Source organism: Cygnus atratus, chromosome 11 (assembly GCF_013377495.2).
Source record: "Cygnus atratus isolate AKBS03 ecotype Queensland, Australia chromosome 11, CAtr_DNAZoo_HiC_assembly, whole genome shotgun sequence".
Classification (NCBI taxonomy): domain Eukaryota; kingdom Metazoa; phylum Chordata; class Aves; order Anseriformes; family Anatidae; genus Cygnus; species Cygnus atratus.
Window position 1 is genome coordinate 21,264,971 of NC_066372.1, and position 20,502 is coordinate 21,285,472.

Below are 20,502 nucleotides of genomic sequence, written 5' to 3' on the forward strand. Positions count from 1 at the left end.
CTGTGACATTTGTCATCATACAGCTTCACAAAAGGAAAATTTCCCCTGCCGTTTATAATGCACAACCTAGCTGGAACCCATTCAATCATTTCATGCCTTCAGGAAAGCTTTATGGGGCTTACTGTTAAAATGGTTACAAACCCCTGAAATCTCAACAGATGTTTGCATGGAACTCCAGAGATTTTTTCAGTGTTTAACCAAATACAAACTCACTAGGGTAATCACTGTTTGAGTGGGGAACGGCTCCCTACATCTCATACAAACCACTGCAGGGGATAACTGTTATGCATAGACCAGGTAACATCCCCTGAGATACCGGAATAGCTTGTCAGGTGCTGTGGGGCACGCGGGGATGGCAGTAGCCTCTCTTACCACAGACATGCCCACCACTGAGGCCCTCCTGTGGCTGTACAGCAGATACTGAACGTCACTTCCATTGCGAGGACAGCCGAGTGAGAAATACCTGCTTAATTCTTCAGGCAAAGTAAATTGCATGGTCGAATCCACAGCTGCAGTAGGAATCTAGCCCTAGGGAACGTCTTCAGAGAGAAAACATATGAGAGCTGGCAACATTACAGATGCCCCAGATAAGATCAGTGAGGGAACAGCAAAAAGAAACAGGACAGTGGCAACCACTGGCTGTGGGATTCTCTCACTTTCCATGCTGCCGTTCAGTTGTAAGGAAGAGCAGGATCAAATTGGCAACACATTGCCCAAAGGATAACTTTGCCTTCAAGATAATTGCAAAGCAAAGCTTCCAGAATCAGAAACGTGTATTTACAGGGAAAACAAAATATTTAGCAGGAATAGCATCCTAGTAAAAATCTACCTTGCTGCAGTCCAATCGCTTGTTTCCAAATTCTTTTTCTGAATTCATTTCAATTTTAATGTGTTCATCAGCAACGAAGTAGTTGAATGACATGTTTATTTCTCTAACAGAAATCTAAACCTAGGCTTAAAGAAAAAAAGAAAAAAGTTTCTGAACTCAGAAAGCAACATTTCAGTATAAGAATCTGTTTTATTTTTATGGTTCAGTGATTGAAACAATATAGAAATTTAACCTGCAAAACTGAATTTATATCACAATGTCTATCAGAAGGCAGGACATACGGTGCTGTTTCATTTTTTAATCAGATAAAATATTTCTCTGGACACCAGGTATTACAAATTCTTAACACTATACACTTTCACTTTATTTCACAGACTAATTCGTCATAATTTAAATCTATCTTATAAACAATTTCTTTTAAAAAAACATATGGAAGATAAAAAGAACTCAAGTATTAAACTCAAGGCCTTGATTATTTTCTTTTTTTTTAAACAAAGATATTTTAAGAAATGTATCAAAATGATAACTCTGTGGGTATTATAGCTACTAGTCAGGCTCTGTAACACACTGCTCCACAATTTCTCGCAAGTTTGGATTCTCCATCGCAGCTGCTACTCTCTCTTTATCGTTGATTTGCTTGTTGACTGCAAAACATCACACGAAAGGTAAAGTCAGAAACAGTTTTCAGTGGTACTGTATAATGTGTACCTTATCAGTAACATGACAAATGTAAGACACCATATTGCAGTGAAGTTTCTCCGAACCTAGTTAACGGCCAGCTCAAAGGATGAGAAAATGCTGTGTACAGTAACAGCACATCGCAGCAACTTTCACTGCAAATTGCTATTTAGGCAGAGGATTGAAATTTGCGTAATAACCAAAATTGAAATTTGCACAATAGCTGATAAAGTACTGTACAGGCAGACATTTAAGGTATATAGCCTAGAAAAAAAAGGTAGGCCAGACATAATGGAGGGGTCACAAAACAGGAAAAACATGAAGGTGCTCAAAAGCAAAGAGCAAAAGGAGAGGACATTAACAGGAAATTGGGAACAAAAGCAAATGAAAGCTCAGTCACAAAAAAAACCCATCCAACAGAAACCAAGCTTTTTTTACTTTTCTTGTTATAATGAAGAATATAAGGTGTGCTGATTGCAAGCGTGAAGCTTGTGACAAATGAGGAGTCCAAGCTCTCCAGGTTCAACTTCTAGCCCATTTAATCAAAAGAACTGATTTTCCCCTGTACAAAGATTTCCAGTGCTTAACAATAAAAAAGCCAGGGACATTGCCCTAAGGAAGGCTTTAACAGTCATTTAAGCCAGTGATTGACTAAAGCTTTGAAAGAATTTCAGTGTCCTACAAGTTTTATTTTAAACACTGATGGAGAAACATATTTTTGTTATCATGACTTTAAGATAGCAAGATCAATCAGTCAGGAAGTTCACGTTAATAATCCAGCAGCACAGTAGCAACTTACTTTGTTATAAGCACAACTCAACACCTGCAAGAAACTGGTTTTTGTTTGTTTGTTTTAAAACAACAAGAAGCATATATTTGCAACACCAATATAGCTTTTGAAATAGCCTCAATTACATGTTTCATTTTAAAGCTTTAAGAAAGTATTTGTTTCTGAAAAGGATAGTAATGTCGGGGAAGAAAAGCACTTCTCAAAGAACAGTCTAAAGCTGCTCTCATTTATAAGCTGTACTTACTGTCTTCTTCAGTGGAATGTGTACCTTCAGATATGTAGATTTCCAGCTAGAAGGGAGATTATTAATGTTAGATTCATACTTTCATAGTGAAATATATTCATTACTGGAAGAAAAAAATTGTACCATACACACACAATGCATGTAATCCGTACCTTTAAAAATATTCACAGACAATGGAAGGGCATCAATGACAATAACTGATCTTAGACTTCATTACCATATAATCAGAAGACAATCTCCACCACTTTTCAAAGAGGAACCAATAATTCTACTTCAAAATTGTGGAGGCATTCATTCCTCTCTAATATTAATGGCTCATGTGAAAACGTAATTGCAGTTAGGCTACTGGAAACATAAGAGAGAATTGGCTCTACCTTTCTACCAAGTTCTCTGCTGGTCACAATTCAGGGACAATTTGTCTGAAAGCCACTAGAATTGCAAGTGTCACTTTCACAAGCTAAGAACTCTTGAAAAGACATGAAAGCTTTGCTCAGTGAGAATGAACTGTATGACTAAACTATATGACTAAAAACTAAATAGACACAAATCACCTTCATGAATTTAATTTAACAGGCCTAGGAGGAAAAAAAAAAAGAAAAAAACACGTCAAACCACAACTGATGTACTAAAGGAAAAGCAAGTAAACAAGTCCAATGCCTTTTATCTTATCTCACTGAAGCTAAACTTACTTGTTATCACGTGTCCAGCATAACAAATCACCATCTACCTAATTATCTAGAAATGCAAGTCTTGCTTTACACCATTTAACTGGAATGATGAAGCTAGCAACTATTAAAAAATAAATAAGAATCAACACCACAAATTCTAAGCTAAAGAATTTATACTTTATATTATTTTGGGCAAGTTTCTAAAGGTCTATAAAGATTTCATGTTTGTCACTAAAGGTCTGCTCTTAGATCCTGCTAAAACCTGAATAGCTTTCTCTACGGCTATATTAACCCCCTTTTCCTCCAGACTCTCTTACGTTCCGGCAGCACAGCCAGGGCTGGCCCCTTTTAAGGCCGTATAATGACCAGGGTCAGGCCCATATATCATCTATACAACAGTTCCTATGACAGGTCATAAAGAGATTTCCTCAGCCCAGCTCCAGTTCTGAATTCTGCAGTCCTTCTGAACCCTAATAAACCTATTCTGAAGTTTTTCCTTCACAGATGATGCTTGGTAGAACTCCCCTGAACTGATTTCTAACTGACAGTAGTTATCTTGCTTTCAGGGCTGCGCGCTCACATAGGGTCCACTGGAGACAGCTATCAGGTATCCCAAATGGTACAGTAGATTTAGCAACTACTAACATTTTATTTTTACGATGCTTTGATATGTAGAAATATCACAGAAGGCTAAATTCATTTTCCCCCAAGGCAAGAGCCTGACTTAGATTCATTGTAATATTGGCTTTGAAAATACCCTCTCCTCCACCTGAATGTCAGCTGGCCAGAAAAGCCCTTGAAATGCGGTGTATTTCAGAAGGTCAGTGACAAACTGTATTTTGTAAAGGAAAGGAACAACCACAGTTATTCAGAGATCCTTTCAGGTACTGCACTGACAGTACCTCGACCCTACAGAGGCAAATGACAAGCTTTTAGGAAAAAAACATCCTCTATCACAGTTCGCAAATTACTTGATCCAGCAGCATTCCCTTTTTTAAAGAGAAGTTGGCATACATTCATTCAGGTAGTTTAAAGCAAGTTCCAGAACAGATAGCTTACCTTATGTCTAAAAGGCAAACATCTCTGAAGTTTTATTCTTAAACAAAGGCCTGTTTGAAGAAAACAAGAGAATTTCTTGTCAAATTCAAGGTTTGAGGCGCATTTTTAGAGCACGACCACTAGCCAGCTGCAGTTTGCTCACAAGATCTGACTTCGCGGTGAGCTACACGTGGACAAACGCAGCCAAACTGCAGCCCCAGTTTGTCCTCAGGCTGAGCCAGCCGTAACAGCAGTAGCAAATGCACCCCAAAAGAAACAGCAGCTTAGAGCAATCTGTGCAGCTGAGGAAGTTTGGAGAAGGAAATAAAATAAAGAAGCTGTTTATTGCCTACGTTCTTACCCACACTAACCAACTATTTAAAACAGCTGCCATAACCCTTTCCCGTACCAGAACGAGGAACCGCGCTTCAAAGGTCACACGCCACTGAAGGATTGCACAACCTCTGATGAACAAAGACCTGGCCGACATTAAGTGCCGAGGACATGATTAACGCCGAGTTTAAGATGACACGTACGTAATTGATCCTCAGGTCTCAGCGTTAACCCACTGACACTCCTAACAGGGTCAAACTATAAATTATTAGCGTTCGGCATGCTAATGCTTACTATCTACACTTCAATTTCTACATAAAGCAGCAAGGTCTATTTCAGCACAAATACAAAACCGTAGTTAAATCAAAGGTTTATTTTCTTTTAAATTTTAAAACAGACTGTGAAACCTTAGTATTGATATGCAATGGTAAGATTTGCTGATCTTGGTACATTTAAAGAAATTATTTCAGAGAGCAGATGTGATCTCAAATAAGAAAAAAAGCAAAATAAGCGAGTGTAGATTCTCATTCAGTGTAACTGCTTTCAAATTCCTAACAGCTCGTAACTTTTTTTTTGATTGCACATAATTTATTTTTTTTACACGCACTGGCACAGGGAACAACCCAAAAGGGAAGGGAGAATATAATTTGGAGAATATGAAGAAAGAAGTCTGTACCACTTCTGAGTAGATTTTTGAGAGCTGCTCTTTGAAGAGTCTCCCTAACTTGAAAAAAACACAAGACCTCGAATGACTCCACATTTCTTCTATTTCTTGTTTGTTTGTATGGGAATTTCATCTTGAGAACCCTCCTAGCCAAACTCCTGACAAAGCAATGCTGCCTTTAAACTAAGTAATACGTTATTCAGAAAACCTAAAATTAACTCTACATTCATTGTTACGGATTTAATGAAACGAAAATCTTACCAATGAGAGTCGCCAAAGAGCAATGAGGTACTGTTGGTGTAAACCTGATGATAACCAGATACTCATCTTCACCGATCTCATTTACTTCAACGCAGCTTTCCGTTACCACTTCCAGTTCTTCTAAAGTATTAGGTTTCTCCGGGTCCCGGATAGTACGGATTATATCTAAAGCAGGAGACAACCCACCAACAATAAAGTTGCTTTTCTAAATTTAATACAAGATACTTTTCATTAGAAGCAGTCTTCCCAGCACTGTTGATATTGATCCTGTTCAGAAAAGGCAGAGCTGTGACTATCAGTGATGTATTATCTCAGGAGTTGCTTCAGAGCTGGGCACGTTAAGGCATTTCTTGTTCACTGTGCACATACTTTTCACACTTTGGTTCTAAACTTGTTACTGTTTTTACAATCCCGTTTTAATAAATTGGAATCAAAACATGCCTATTAAAGGATAAATATTACTTTCAGAACTACAGGTGACTTAAAATTAGCCTACCCAAAAGATAAGCACAGATGCAATATTTCAGCTAGACTTTGAAAAACCTGAAAAGCAAGCAAACCGAACCTTTTACCAAGACAGGTCAATTTTCCTTCCCATCTTTTTCGCCTCCACTCCCCAGCCAGGGCCTCACAGATAAGATTTTGAAGGCATCTTAAGGAAAGCCAGTACAGAAATAATGCACTAATCCATATTTATCTGTATCAGTGGCCATCTCCTTAGCTTGTAAAATGTGGGGATCAAATAGGTTTAATAAACCTGTACAGAAAATAACAGAGCTGCTTTTCATAGAGGTAATGTGTTCTGGATTAGCTTATGGAAGTTTCATCACACGATGAAACAGAATTAGCCTTAGCCAACCACAGAAGCCTAGCCAAACAAGGAATTACTTCGTATATACGTAGAACAGAATTATCTTCACATTGACATTCCCTTGTAACTTCTGATACATTCTTCCCTCTATCTTTAAATTGCATCCTCCTTCTGTGTGAAAGTCTGACTTATACAAGAGCATTATCAGTTACTTTGCCAAGCAGCAGGAGGAACACTAGAGCAGACTTTGTTGAACAGTACTTCATGGATGCCGGTCTTTTAAACTGAAATACTACAGAGAGATGTTTTAGTTCTGCAAAGATCGTGCACAAGCACAAGAATATGGATGAACTGAAATCAGCAGGACTACTTACGTGCTTAAGGTTCATAACCTAAGTCACTAGAACTGCTGGTGTTTTCACGTACCTCTATTTAAACATCCCTCAGGTTTCAAAGATGAGTTTGACAACGTTTCCTCTTTTGTTTTTTTTAAAGTCTTTTCTGTGTACAGCATTGCATAAAATCCTCACGCTGCCTCTAACTGCCTACACAACAGCAGTGCCTTCGAGCACAGCATTTGGAATACTGCAGGATCCTACGAGGAGCGTTTCCAGAGGTGAAACCTCTCTGTATCTCACGGACTGACCACCAAGAAGCCAGTCGCTCGGGAACCGAAACCCCCGTTTCGCTGGACTCCCCCGCAGCCCTTTCTGGAATTACTGGCCCTTCCAGGTGCGCCCAGTCCCTGCTAACCCCAGGTGATAAAACACGGAGGTAACTCCCGCAGCACTCGGCCAGGCAGGCCCGCAGCTGCCCCATTCCCTTCCCACAGCCGGGAGCAGCGGTTCCGTTACCGCCCCGCCGACCGAGCCCACGCAGGGCCGGGTCCCTCAGCGCACCCCTGGCTCCGTGACCACCTCACGCACCCCACCCAGGTCGCGGCACCCACCAGTCCCCAGGCAGCCCGGGGACAGCGAGAAGGTGCCCGGGGCAGGCCCCGGCCCCTCACAGGGCTGCGGGCACCCAGGGAGCTGCGCCCGGCCTGCCCCACAGCCCTCACAGGGGGACCCCCCTCGCCTCCTGCACCCTGACAAGGGCCCGGGACCACGGCCCCCCCCAGACCCTCATAGGCCCCTCACAGACCACCCCAAGGCCCCTCACGGCCCCCCCCCGACCTCCACAGGCCCCTCACGCCTCCCCCCAGGCCCTCACAGGCCTCTCACGGCCCCTCACAGACCCCCCACAGACCCCTGACGACCCCTCACAGATCGCCCCCAGGCCCCTCGCGGCCGCCCCAGACCCCCATAGGCCCCTCACAGGCCCCCCCTCAGGCATACCCCAAGCCCTCACAGACCCCTCACGGCCCCCCCCCAGGCCCCTCACGGCCCCTCACAGACCCCCCCCCTCCAGGCCCCTCACAGGCCCCAGCCCCTTCCGGTCCCCCCCCCAACCCTCGCCGCTCCCCGGCAGTCACCGTAGACCTCGAGCGCCTTGTCCTGCTCCATGGCCCGGCCCCGGGGCGCATGGCCGGCCCTAGGCGGCGCGGAGTACCGCAGCGCCCTGCCCAGCGCCTGCGCCAGCAGCCCCAGCACCAGCGACATGGTCCCGCGGCGCCATGGGCAGCGCGGAGCAGCCCCGCGCGGCCACCGTCCGCCAGCCCCGGGGGGGGGAGCTCCGGGGGCGGGGCGTCGGTACCTGGGACACGCCCCCCGGAGGGAGGGGCGGGGCGTGGAGGGGCGGGGCTTGGCTCGTGCTCCGCCCACGGGGCGTGGCCACCCGTCCCCTGAGAGAACCGCGAGGGGGATGTTGGGCGCCGTGCCCTTGGTTCCCTGGTTTTGGCAGCTGTGGAGGCTGGGAGCAGCGTTCGGTGGCACGTCTTCCGCTGCCCGTGGAAATAGCGAGCTATTTAATAATATGTATTTAATATATTTAATAATAATCTCGGTCTCACCCGCCCACCGTAGCCGGCGCTGACTGACGGAGACTACAGCTCCCAGCGCGCAACGCGGCTCCCCCCACCGCCCCTCAGGCGGTGCCGGGCAGCGGTGCCTGCTGGGAGTTGTAGTCGCGGCGCGGGGCAGCGCTCTCAGCTGACCGGAAGGGGGGCAGCCCCGCAAGATGGCGGCGGGGCGGGCGGCGGGCGGCGCCCCCTGAGGAGGAGCCGCGGCCGCGGGAGGATGGCGGCGGGCGGCGGGCGGGAGCTGCGGGTGCTGCTGGCGCCCCTCTCGGGGCAGGCGTGGGGCTCCCCGCGGGACGCGGCCCGGGTGCGGCTGAGCAGGGGCCAGGACGCCCTGGGCGCCCTCCTGGCCCCCGGCGGCATCCACCTGGAGGCCCTGGCGCCGGGCGGGGGCGGCCGGGCCCGGGGCTGCGCCCTCCCGGGAGCCTGGGCTGAGTAAGTGCGGGGCGGGCAGGGGGAGGGCCGGCCCCGGGTTGGGGGGGGGGGTGCCGAAAGCCGTAGGAGAGTGAGGGGGGGTTCAAAACCCTGCCCTGAAATGCCCTTCGCTCTGTTTAAATCCCTGTGCCTCGGGATGTTGAGCGGTATTTCTGAACGGGCTGTTAGGCATTGGGATGGGCTGCCCGGGGAAGTGGTTGAGTCACCGTCCCTGGAGGTCTTTAAAAGTCGTTTAGATGTAGAGCTTGGTGATGTGGTTTAGCGGGGGACTTGTTAGTGTGAGGTCAGAGGTTGGACTCGGTGATCTTGGAGGTCTCTTCCAACCTAGGTGATTCTGTGATTACAAAGATTTAAAACATAAAAGGTGGGGAGGGAGGTCGCCCGGCCTCGTGGATTTGCGGGTGTGGAACTGAGGGCTTGACTTCCTTGCCTGGTGTCCGGGGCGAGCGCTCGCGCGTGACTTGGAGCAGTCACAAGACGTCTTCAGGCTGCTGTGGTGGCTTCCAGTGCTGAGGCAACCCCACGGGCACGCGGCGGGTCCCAGCAAGTGCGGCGCTGAGCGGTGGCAACGCCTGTGTGGTGCTCTGGCCCATCCTCTGTGCCCACCCTCTGCGGCCCTGTAGCTGTTTCCTCACTGCCTGCTCCCATGTGAGAGCAGGTACGGGTGGAAACAGGCACCTGGAGAGTTTGTCAGCCCAAGCAGCAGGGGGGCAAAACGGGTGTTACGGTCTCTTCTCCCTAACAATGCTGCTCCTCCTTCTAAAAGAAGTCCTAAAGCAGAGTGTAATGTGGCGTGGGTGACTAAAGAAAAGAAACACAAAGACAGAGGAATCTGTTCTCTTTAGAAGAGAAGCAGGGATTCCTCAAGCACTGTCTTGCATTGCAGTCTCCTATAGGGAACAAACATGTTATGGTGCGGGAAGGGGCAGTGGCAGAATCTTTACTTCAGAAGATTAAAATTAAACTGCGCATCGTTAGCATGCTTCCATGACTGTTCAATGTATGAAATGTGGAAAGTAAGGTCAATAAACACACTGAATATTGTATCTTCAGCTTCATGTGGGAGAATACAGAAGATTATGATCTACAAACAGACAAGCCAAAAATACTGGCTCTTAGTAAAAATCACGAACTGTTCGTCTATGAATTCACTATGGAAGATGGAAAATATGACCCAATTTCCCTGCACAGTTGTAAGGAAGACATGCTTAAAAAGCTCCTCGAAGTTAAAAATATTAGTGAGTAAATCTCAACGTGTATTCCATATTTGTAATTGTTACAGGTCCAATTCTGCTTCATTAGGTGAAACAGATAGAGACAGAACACAAGGGAAGCGTGAAATATTTTTGCACTGATTTAGCGTGATCAGAAGCAGTATTCATGAACTTGAAAAATAACTGACATTTCTGTAATCAAAGGTGATATTGTTAAAAGGAATTAACCTGTTGAGGGTAAGACGTTTGGATGACACAAAGTCAAAAATAAGTATGTTCATGCAGCTGTGCTATCTCAAATTTTCACTGTCATATTAGAACAGATGGGGCTCTTCACTGATCTTGCAAAGACTAATTATGTGTTGAACCTTGTGCTCCGTGATTGGCAAATGTAGTGTACAGTCACAGTGCAGTCTTTGCAGGACCTAGGGCTTTGATGTTTTACCTATTATTTAAAAGTTTCCATTGCTAAAATATCTTTATTTCCAAAGATGGTAGCTTTCAGTGCTGACTGAAAAATGGTTTTCTGATTTTTTTGCATTCTTCAAAGTAGTGTCCAATTAAAAAGCTTGTACTGTTGGACACTGTTCTACAGGTAACATTCCTGACAAAATACGAGATTTAAACAAAAACAAGCCCCAAATCACAACTTTTATCAATATAGCAGCTGAGGCAATGTATTTGAGCTGTGATTTCGTTGAGATACCTTTACAGTCAAAAGTACCAGATTGCCATAATCGTAAGATATCTTTAAATTTACAGGTCTTTCTTCAATATTGTCTTTGAGGATACTGTCTTTTAAAGACAACAGATGCCTGCTTCTGCTCAATAACTTAATTGTTGTGCATCTTACCTTTCCTGGAGAAGATTCGTCATTAGAGACATGTGATTGCGTTAACCTTGATTTGCCACCGCAAGTTTTGGAAAGAATAACAGATATAAACTTCTGCAGGGGAATTCTGTTTTTTTTAGACAGTTCTGGCTGGATTTGTATCCTTTGCAGTAGACGCTAGCTTGCAGTGTAAATGATCTGGAAGAACAAGGTCAGTTTTCTGTCAGGATTACACACAAGTTTCTTTTAACAGTCTTTTTTTTTTGAAGGTGCTTTCAGCAGAGGGGTTGTGTAGCGAAGTGCTGGTCATTTCATAAAAAATGTCTGAGTCATGGGTCAAGTCTAGGTTCTCAGCATATTAGTGGAAATTTGTTCCACACTGGAGTGTTGGTTTTCAGCACTTTTGGTATGTAGATCTGTGTATAACGTGCTTAAGTTTACTGTCCCTAAGCTTTCTTTTCTTAATTAGATGCTTTAGAAATAGTCTACCTAGGTTTAAAACGCTGTTGTAAAACAAGCAGTTCTGAGTGTTTTGCTGTGCCAAGATTGACTTGGGCTAGAAAATTAACAGCAATTCACTGTCTTCCTCTTCTGTGTAATTTCTTGTTCGTTGGACTATCTGAATCCTGGCATTTTCTTTGACACGTTTTAGACATATTTGATTCTTTTGATGGTGCAAATCTAGCAAACATTGATGTAGCACTCTGCCAGGGAGGTGTGCAGGATGAGAACAGGAGTTCAGCCATGACACCACCACTCACTGCAGTAAAAGTGTCATATGATCTCAGTGTTGCTGTGATCATCAATTCTTCCAACAGTGCCATTTCTGTGGATCTAAACAAGTACTTCAGGTATGTTTGCAGTAGAATTGCTATATGAAAGTTAAGTGCAACTAACATTAAAAAGTGCCTAATCTTAGTCCTGTAACAGCTGAGATGCTGTCAGCTTTTTATTCTGAGTAGTGGCTATAGGGTAGAGCAGAAATTTCACATTTGTTTAAAGATTGCCCATTAATATTTGCTCTACTTTATGCCCTGTCGCTTAAGGAAGTAGAAATGTTTTATACTGGATTTTTTTTTTTTCTAGGAAAATAGGGATATGTGCTCTTAGTTACTGCCAGTGGAGGTTGACAACACCTTTCAGAAGAACTGCAGATTATATAGGATTGTTAAACTTTTCTGATACGGCCTTACTGATTTTGCTTGATAAATTAGGACAAAGTTGTAATTTAAAGGCATTGTCTATCTCAGAGGAAATAGCATCAGGTTTTGATGGCTTACCTAGATACATTTATGTAGATACTGTTAATCAGAGAGAAAACTGCTTCTCTGATAGCTCCCATTTTTTCTGATTTTACTCCTGATGGAGTTAAATATGATGGGAAAAAATAAATAATCTATCATGGAGGTAAAAATTAATTCTAATAATGATTTCTTTTCAGACAATTCCCTGGGCATTTGATCTGTAAAAGAGATTCTGAAAGTCTTCCAGTGAAGCCACCTGAAGGTCTTGATGAGGATGACCTTGCTAGTTCTGACTACAGTATGGAGCTTATGTCACCGTCTTTCCGTGTGGACAGGTACATAATGAAAATACTAATTTGTAAACCAAAAAGCATATTGTTTGACTGAGGAAATGTTAAAAGTTGATTTATCTGCGTTGTTCCTTCTGTAATATGTGGTATTATGGATAACTTCTTTCTTCATCCCAGGTCCTGGAAGGCACACTTATCCTCACTACGCAATACAATCAGGAAGAGAAGACCACGTTCTCCAAATTTGGCGTATGACACGAATTTACCTTGGTTTCAGTATTTTACCCATCTTGAAGATCATGATCCCTTAATCTATGAAACTGCTGAGAAGGTGCTGGCTGTTGTTCCAAAGGCTGTTTGGTGTGTCCCTTCCAAACCCTTACAAAGCAGTGGTACAAATCTCAGTGATTCAAGGCAGCACTGGAAACAGATCTGTGTAGAAGTACCACAAGAAGTGGTGAAACTGGAGTGTAAATCTGTAACTGGAGCTAAAGCACTGTTTGTAATATTAACAAATGATGAAAGATTGACTCTTGCTCTCTGGGATTTCGAGTCACAAGATGTGACTTATTACCACTTCAGCAAAGATACTGTTTATGTGGATTGTAACGAAGACGTGCCGTTATGTCTGCTTCTGACAGGTGAAGGGCTTTTTTTTATGTAATTGTTCTGCTACAGGCTTCGGGTAAAGAGGCTTATTGTTTGTAGTCTTCTTCTTTCCTGCCTGTCTGGCTGCTGTTGGCTAATTATTAATGTGTTCTTGCTGAGGTGAAATCCAAATGGAGCCACTACAACTTTGTGTTATTATTTGCTATGTAGCAACTTGCTTATGTGTTTCTAATTACGATTTGATTCTTTTATTTAGAGCATGGTCTTTCCTTAATTCTGTTTGGTTTAACTCAAGAAGAGTTTTTGAATAGATTGATGATCTATGGCAGTGCTGGAGTCGTAGATTCTGTTTGTCATCTCAATGGATGGGGACGATGTTCGATTCCAATACATGCGCTAGAGGTAAGTCCAATTCATGTCCTACAGCTCTAATTTCTTCTTTTGAGAGAAACCTTCTTTAAAAAACACTAGTAATCCAGAAGTCTGGGACTGTGCAACAATCTGTCCACACTGTAATTCTGTACAGTGTCAGTGTATGTGCAGTCATGTTTGGAGGGAGGGAGCTTAGATGTAGACGTTTAGTAGGGTTCTTTTAATTTGTTTGAAGGGTGTGATAGAAAGTGAACTGATAGGGAAGGTTTGCAGCAATTTTCAATTGCTGTAAGCTTATTCAAAGTCCTGATTCTCACAATGTTTTTTTTATATCCCCCATCAAACTCTAATAAATTGCTTAACTAACATTTTATCTCTAAAGATACTGGGGCAGAGTTTCTGCAAAACCAATTAAAAGAGCATGGCAGGTACTCAGTAGGTCATCTTGTTACTCCGGGTTACAGGTGTTGCACATGTAGTTTAAATTTCTTCTTTTCTTCTGCATGCATACCTTGTTACTGCGTATGAAGTAAAAGTGCTAGCAATAAGTGTACCCTATATTTTTAGAATACATGCATAACGGTGCTACTGTGTGTCTGCCTAGGCTGGTTTGGAAAATCGTCAACTAGACACAGTAGACTTGTTTTTAAAAAGCAAAGAAAGTCTTTTTAATCTTTCTGCACCCTGCTCTGGACCTGAACAGTCTACTGATAGTGCGTCTCAGTCTTTTCTGAAAAGTGAGTAAAATACTTTAATACTTCAATAGACTGAGGTTGAGATTGAATTGCCTTTCAGTTTATGGTTTTGCATTTGTAAAACTACATCAAATTGCCTATTCTTTTTTATGTTGGGATGTTGCTATATCGCAGCTTCTTTACTTCTGGAAAACGAGAGAGAATTGCTGTATAAAATGTGGCTTTTTGATTGAGTTCTAGCAATGACTTGTTCTAAGCATTTTGATGTGAAAGCAAAGCATGTTACGTAAGTTGTTTGACACGCTTTAGAAGATTTTAGTAGCACACCTTTATTCTAATTTATATTTTATGTGATCACCGTGATAGAATGCAGATGTAACTTTTTATGTAAATGTTGCAGATTTGGAAGAGCTGAGGCCAGCTTTAAACTTACTTGGCTCAGCAATCAGAGAAAATGATATGGAGCCTCAGAGTAAACACTTTTCTGAGCAGCTGCTAAACCTCACGTTGACTTTCCTTAGCAAGCAACTTGAAGAAATTTTTGTCCACACAGAGGGTAAGATTACTCGTTTTGAATCTTGCATAGTAATATGTGATTGTTTAGATAAATAAGAAGAACTCATTTTTTGAATTAGAAGCCTAAATTTACTTAGAATTAACAAAAAAAGGCTTGCACTAGAGTTAAGTGAAAGGTATTATTTAAGGGGAAGCCTGAGAAATTAGTATGAATACAGTATAAGCATGAACAACTATGATCAGGCTGTCACATCAGGCAGGGTACAGTCAGCCGGATCATATTGGGACGTCAGGACGTGTAAGAATGGCAGAATCAGACTTTAAGATGATGCTGGATACTTGATGGTAGTGCAGTTAAATGGCTTGACTGTAGTCTTCCGCTGCTCATCCTTTTCTCAGAGCCACCACCTGGAATACGCTGGCACAAATATTTCTGTGGCTGTGGAATGGAGCAGACTAGTTTAAGAAACGAGTTCAGCTGAAAAATAGCCTACCAGGGTATTTCTTGTCAGGAGCACTTCCAGCTTGATTTACTGTGTGGCAACAGTCATACATCCCAGTATAACCCAAGGGCTGGTACAGGTAAAAGAACGGGTGTCTGATGGGGGTGCAGGCTGTTTGTAGGAGTGCATGGCTGCTTAAGGTGGCACTGTTGCTGAAATGTTGCTCTTTGAACTACAGCCTAAAAGGTATAAGAATCAAGTAATAGCTGGTATATGCTATGTTAAAATGTCCCTGCATTTAAAACAGGGCTTATCTGACTAATATTTGGTTAAAAATTTTAGTTGTCATTTACTTGTCCCTGAAGGGCAAACACATCCATCAATGAAGTCAGGAGGACCTCTCTGGAGCAGTGGTAGGATTGTGAGTGTAGCTGGATAGTGACAGTCAGTATCAGTACCCGTACAGGTCAAATAGCAATATAGAGATGATGTGCTCTTTCCTCTGAGGTGTGTTTTATTTAGTGAAGTCAGGAGAATGCATTCAACAGTGATAAGCACTAAAAATGTTGTATGGTTAATTTCATTTAACTGATATCTTGGATGTTCTTGACAGAACCTGATGAATACTTGCAGAAGGCTGCAGATACTTTAACTGATTACATTATTGAACTTAGGACATTTATGAAAAATTACCCTCGGCCACAAATAAATATTGCAGATGTAGGAAGTGATCTTGATGAAGAGCTACCTGCAGTAGAAGAAAGCCAAATGTGGGAAAAACTGACACCAGAGGTAAAAATGAATAATCAGTTTTTGAGTATTCAACACAGGAATCACAGAAGTGATAACATTGAAGTTTAATGGCACTAGTTTGTTCCAGATTTTTTTCTTCCCTTTCAGGAAGTCATTGCTGAGGCCATCTTAAGCAACAAAATGCCAGAGGCCCAGACCTTCTTCCGAATGCATCAGCATCCTGCTCAAAGCCTTCAGGAATTTATTCAGACAGGTTTGAATCTGGTCTATGACCGTCTTCTGAAGAACAATACCAGAGAGGCCTCGGAACTTTTAAGAAATATGGTGAGAGGCGTTCAGTAAGCATACTGATAAACACTTCTTTATGACTAATGAAACAAATTAGTGGTAAGAGTACGGGCGGGGGGCTAAGCTTTCATGTGGATGTAATTATTCTACGACATTAAGTCATAGAATAGAATCATAGAATGGTTTTCATTGGAAGGGACCTTAGAGACCATCTAATACCAACTCCCCCCTGCCATGGGCAGGGACACCTACCCCTAGACCAGGTTGCTCAAAGCCCCATCTAACATACCTTTCATGCAATTAAAATTACCATGTTTTAAAGTACTGCTTTGATCACTAATGTACATTCAGAATGCTGAGGGAGCGTTATTCATGAAAGCGTATTGATTAACGTCATGCTCGGGGAAGTGTAAAGGTGATCCTGAAAGGAGTAGGTGGTAAAGGTACAAATCTTCTGTGCAAACATGCTAGAGAGATCGCACAGATCACCAGGTTATTACAACATCTCAGTAGCTGGTGAAGTGAATATCACGAGCATGCTTGTAAAAGGTTGTGTGCTTTGGAAAGAAAGCTGGTGCGTTTATTCTGTCAATGTACAGCTGCATCCATACAGTTTGCATACAATGAATATCTTCTTTTTTGTTAGGGCTTTGATGTGAAGCAGCAATTGCATAAGATATGTTTCTACACAGTTGATAAACATGTACGAGATTTGTTGGTAAGTGTAGAAAAGGCTTTTTTTTTGGTCTAGCTGATGTCCTCAGCTCTAAAGACTGATACTTATTTATACTGAGAGAAAGCATTGTATTGAACACACTTTCAGAATGGGAACTGTTTCTGTTCCTGCATCCTTGCAACGTGGTTGCTGAAACATTTCACCAAAATGTTTATGTTCTTTGGTATTTGCAGTTAAAGTAAAAATTGGCTAAAATATAATTTCTTTGTTCTGGGTCTGATCTAGTGCTCATCTTTTTGCACACAGTATGAAGTCATGTATCTCTTGAAATTTGGGTAAAAGTATATTTACCTCGGTGCAGCTAGCATTTTTTCCTACGGCTGGCTAACTCTCTACGCTTGCAGGATCATTTGCAGCTTAGAAATATTATAAGTAGAGAAAATATATAATTGGAGGTAATACTTTAATTTGAATTAAAGGTGAAAGTTTTACAAGAAGAAAATTATTTTTCTGAAAAAGAGAAGAAAATGATAGACTTTGTGCATCAGGTTGAAAGCTTTTACTCGGAGTCCTTCCAAGAAAATAAAGAGATTCAGTCTCTTTCCAGGTAATGTGGGTTATCAGTTTTAATTAGTAATTAATAATGTTAATAGTATTTTAAATATACTGGCTTCTACATCACATGTGATTTACTGCACTAACAAATATGATCTTCTGTCATCACCATAAATGAAGTATATAGTCATAGAATCATTAAGGTTGGAAAAGCCCTTCAGGATCATCTGGCCCAACCATCCCCCTACCACCAATGTCACCCACTAAACCACGTCCCCAAGCACCACGTCCAACCTTTCCTTGAACACACCAGGGACAGTGACTCCTCCACCTCCCTGGGCAACCCATTCCAATGCCTGACCACTCTTTCTGAGAAGAAATGTCTCCTCATTTCCAACCTGAACCTCTCCTGGCACAACTTGAGGCCATTTCTTCTTGTCCTATTGTTAGTTGTCTGCCGGAAGAGGCCAACCCCCAGTTCACCACAACTACTGTACAAGTTTTTTAATAATGAAGGATATTACTGGAGTTATTAATCAAGCAAAACATGTTCAGATGGAATGTTTGTTATATTTTTATATATCTATAATATTACAAACAAAATAACCCAGAAAAATAATTTTAGAATTAAATAGTTGTAAAAATGTTACATATTATTTGCTATGTCAGTTTTGGAAAAATGAGTTAATTCTTTGCCTGCTGGTCTCCTATGCACTCTCAAACTTTTAGCTAAATAAGTCCTGATATGACTTTTAGCACTGTCATCAAAAATTAAATAGTAAAATTCATTAATTCTCATCTTTCATCTTTTCATCATCTCCTGTTTGTTAGGTTGTGTACTGTTTTTGTTTTTTTTTTTTTAAGTACTAGAAAATGTACTAATGCAAAACTTAATTGCAGTTTAAAGAATTGGAGAAAGGAGCAAGACTTTTCCAGACATACAGCCGCTCTAGACTTGTTGAATTGTGAAGGACATCGGGTTCACAATAGGGAAGTCAGAGTGATGTTTAACTGGGCCCAATGGTGGGATGAGCCCATTCAGGAAATGATTCTTCTACCTAAAAAAGCACGCCAAGGCAAGTATCCTGGTATTGAGATTTAGAAGAAATTTTGAATTAAATATATGACTGTCTTTGAAGTAGCGTATTGCGATTGTGTAGGAGTAGCATTGATACAACCAAAGCTGCGTGCTACCACAGTAGGTCACTTACTTTTTTGACAGTTGAAATTCTGTTGGGATCTGTGTTGTTGTGTTATGACAGGTATCCTGTAGAGAAAAATTTGGAACTATCTGAAAGGGAATTGTCTGATGAATTGCCAGTTGCCATAAATGTCATACTCTGCTATGGTCTGCAAAGCTTATTACACCATAGTATTTTATTTGGCTTTTCCGACATAAAGCTCTAATGAGGTGTAACAGTATATTTATCTCAGCATTGTGCTTGTACAAGAGGATACCTGTTCATTAAAAATACATAAATGTATAAAGAAATGTCAGTATTTCGCTAAAATACTTTTTTCTGTTGGCTTCATCATATTGCTTTTTTCCAATACAGAACTTCCCGCCTGTAATCCTGAGGTTCTTTGGATGCACTTGACAGCCCAGCATGACTGGCTTAATATTTGTTCATGGATTGAAGAATCTGAGCCCAACGAGACTTTGTGTGGACAGGCTAACTGGCCCACTCTGACTGCAGACATTGTTGACCGAAATACGTTGTGTAGTGGCTACATGAGAAATGATATATTAAACAAGCTGGCTAGGTATGTGCCTTTAATGTCTCATACTTGCTTTCTATCTTACGTGAAGCCAAAATGAGATAGTTATAGAAGTACACATTAATAAAATCTTCGATACATATTCATTTTATATTGTTTGGTGCCCTTGTTTAAAACGGCACAAATCCATTAGTAAATTTATTTTTAGTCTTGTACTTGCACTTTTCAGTACTCTGAAAACAGGAAGAAACATGGGAGCAACAGAAATCCTCTGCCAGCGTTTTGATCTTTCAGAAAGATTATATACCTGCTGTCCATTTTACTGCAAGAGAAAAAATTCTGAATGTAATATTTCGCTCCTTATGTCTCATTCTCTGCAATGAATTGTAACTAAGATATTGTTAAAGCACTATCAGAGGTATTTTGTCAGGTTGTGTTTGCTTCAGTAGTGAAGTAACTTCTTAGAAGGAAAGTTCTGTTTTGTAAGTTTGAAAATAGCCTCCAGAACTTTTTAAAGGGACTAATCAGTGTGTATGTATGTTTTCTTCTCTCTCTCTCTCCCTCCCTCTCTCTCTCTCTTTCTCTCTCTTTTTAAGAAACGGCATTTTTGTCCTTTCTGAGTTGGAAGATTTTGAGCTTCTGCTCCAAAGACTGGTTTACCTAGGGGGCGTACTGCAAAATCCTCACCCTGTTCCGAAATACTGTGCTGCAAGTGGTTTGGACTTCCACGCTCATTTTGTCCTTCACTGTTTAGAACATAATTTGCAGTATATGTTGTACACTTACCTAGATTACTACAGGTATGAATGCTTTTTTCATCCATTGGATTACATGCAGATTTAAATAATGGAAGACAACTTTAACTGTTGGCAGTAAGAGTTTTCTTATGCTCTTGCTGTTTGTCCAGTAAGACTTCTTGGGTCACAGTAGTGTCATTTAATGAAAAACTGTGAGGCAGTGTGTTAGGTTTCATTCTGTATTGTGAAGCTTTATCCAGGTTATGTTGTCATGATTATTTGTGTGTCAGCCAGTGAAGAAAATGGTTATGGTTGTAATTAGTGTAATATTATAAGCAGTGCAATCTTAAATGAGCCAAGGCAACTTGTTCTTCAGAAACTGTCACCTGAGCACAGGTATGAGTTCATTCTGTATACATTGACAAATAAATTGCTGGTTTCCATCAAAATTAGTATTAGATGGGATTTGAAAGAGAAAGAAATATTAATTATTGGAACTATACGAATAACTTCCAGTTAGTGACTACTTTGCTATTAAAATTCCTTAGCTACAACTCCAATCTAACCGTGTAGTTAGTAAGAAGGTAGAAGTGGAGTAGAGAAAAGCCAACAAAACTCTTTTTTTTCAGTGTGTAATCAATTTTAATTTCATAAAATATTCAGACTATGGAGAATAATGTTTGCGAATCAAGTCTCCTCTTTGGAAAATGTTTGGGGTTGTCAGTTCTGGAAGCTATTACTTTGATTTACAGCAGCAAGCAAGCACAGAAGTGTAAACTTAAACTGCCAGAGACACCTTATCAGCTAAAGATGCACATCTTGTAGTGATGAGTGGTATGATTCAACTCTGT

At 41.7% G+C, this 20,502-nt stretch overlaps 2 protein-coding genes across 2 annotated transcripts in view; one reads left to right on the forward strand and one right to left on the reverse strand.

Moving 5' to 3' along the window:
- Window positions 1-998: 998 nt before the first annotated feature.
- CIAO2A (cytosolic iron-sulfur assembly component 2A) lies at window positions 999-8,012 on the reverse strand. Its single transcript, XM_035568976.2, has 5 exons — window positions 7,791-8,012; window positions 5,506-5,670; window positions 4,269-4,318; window positions 2,542-2,587; window positions 999-1,473 (listed from the first exon to the last, which is right to left on the reverse strand). Exons 1-5 carry the CDS (start codon window positions 7,915-7,917, stop codon window positions 1,376-1,378), a joined length of 486 nt encoding a protein of 161 aa, XP_035424869.1. The 5' UTR covers window positions 7,918-8,012; the 3' UTR covers window positions 999-1,375.
- Window positions 8,013-8,584: 572 nt separating this feature from the next.
- Window positions 8,585-20,502, forward strand: part of SPG11 (SPG11 vesicle trafficking associated, spatacsin) — a 37,511-nt gene continuing 25,593 nt past the window's right edge. Inside the window, exons 1-16 of the mRNA XM_035568961.2 lie at window positions 8,585-8,708; window positions 9,762-9,946; window positions 10,685-10,912; window positions 11,407-11,605; window positions 12,196-12,333; window positions 12,466-12,929; window positions 13,154-13,299; window positions 13,874-14,006; window positions 14,365-14,520; window positions 15,537-15,715; window positions 15,824-16,000; window positions 16,611-16,682; window positions 17,120-17,247; window positions 18,096-18,271; window positions 18,752-18,959; window positions 19,511-19,714. Coding sequence (XP_035424854.2) covers window positions 9,766-9,946; window positions 10,685-10,912; window positions 11,407-11,605; window positions 12,196-12,333; window positions 12,466-12,929; window positions 13,154-13,299; window positions 13,874-14,006; window positions 14,365-14,520; window positions 15,537-15,715; window positions 15,824-16,000; window positions 16,611-16,682; window positions 17,120-17,247; window positions 18,096-18,271; window positions 18,752-18,959; window positions 19,511-19,714 — 2,789 coding nt within the window. The 5' untranslated portion in view covers window positions 8,585-8,708; window positions 9,762-9,765. The remainder of the gene's footprint in view (window positions 8,709-9,761; window positions 9,947-10,684; window positions 10,913-11,406; window positions 11,606-12,195; window positions 12,334-12,465; window positions 12,930-13,153; window positions 13,300-13,873; window positions 14,007-14,364; window positions 14,521-15,536; window positions 15,716-15,823; window positions 16,001-16,610; window positions 16,683-17,119; window positions 17,248-18,095; window positions 18,272-18,751; window positions 18,960-19,510; window positions 19,715-20,502) is intronic.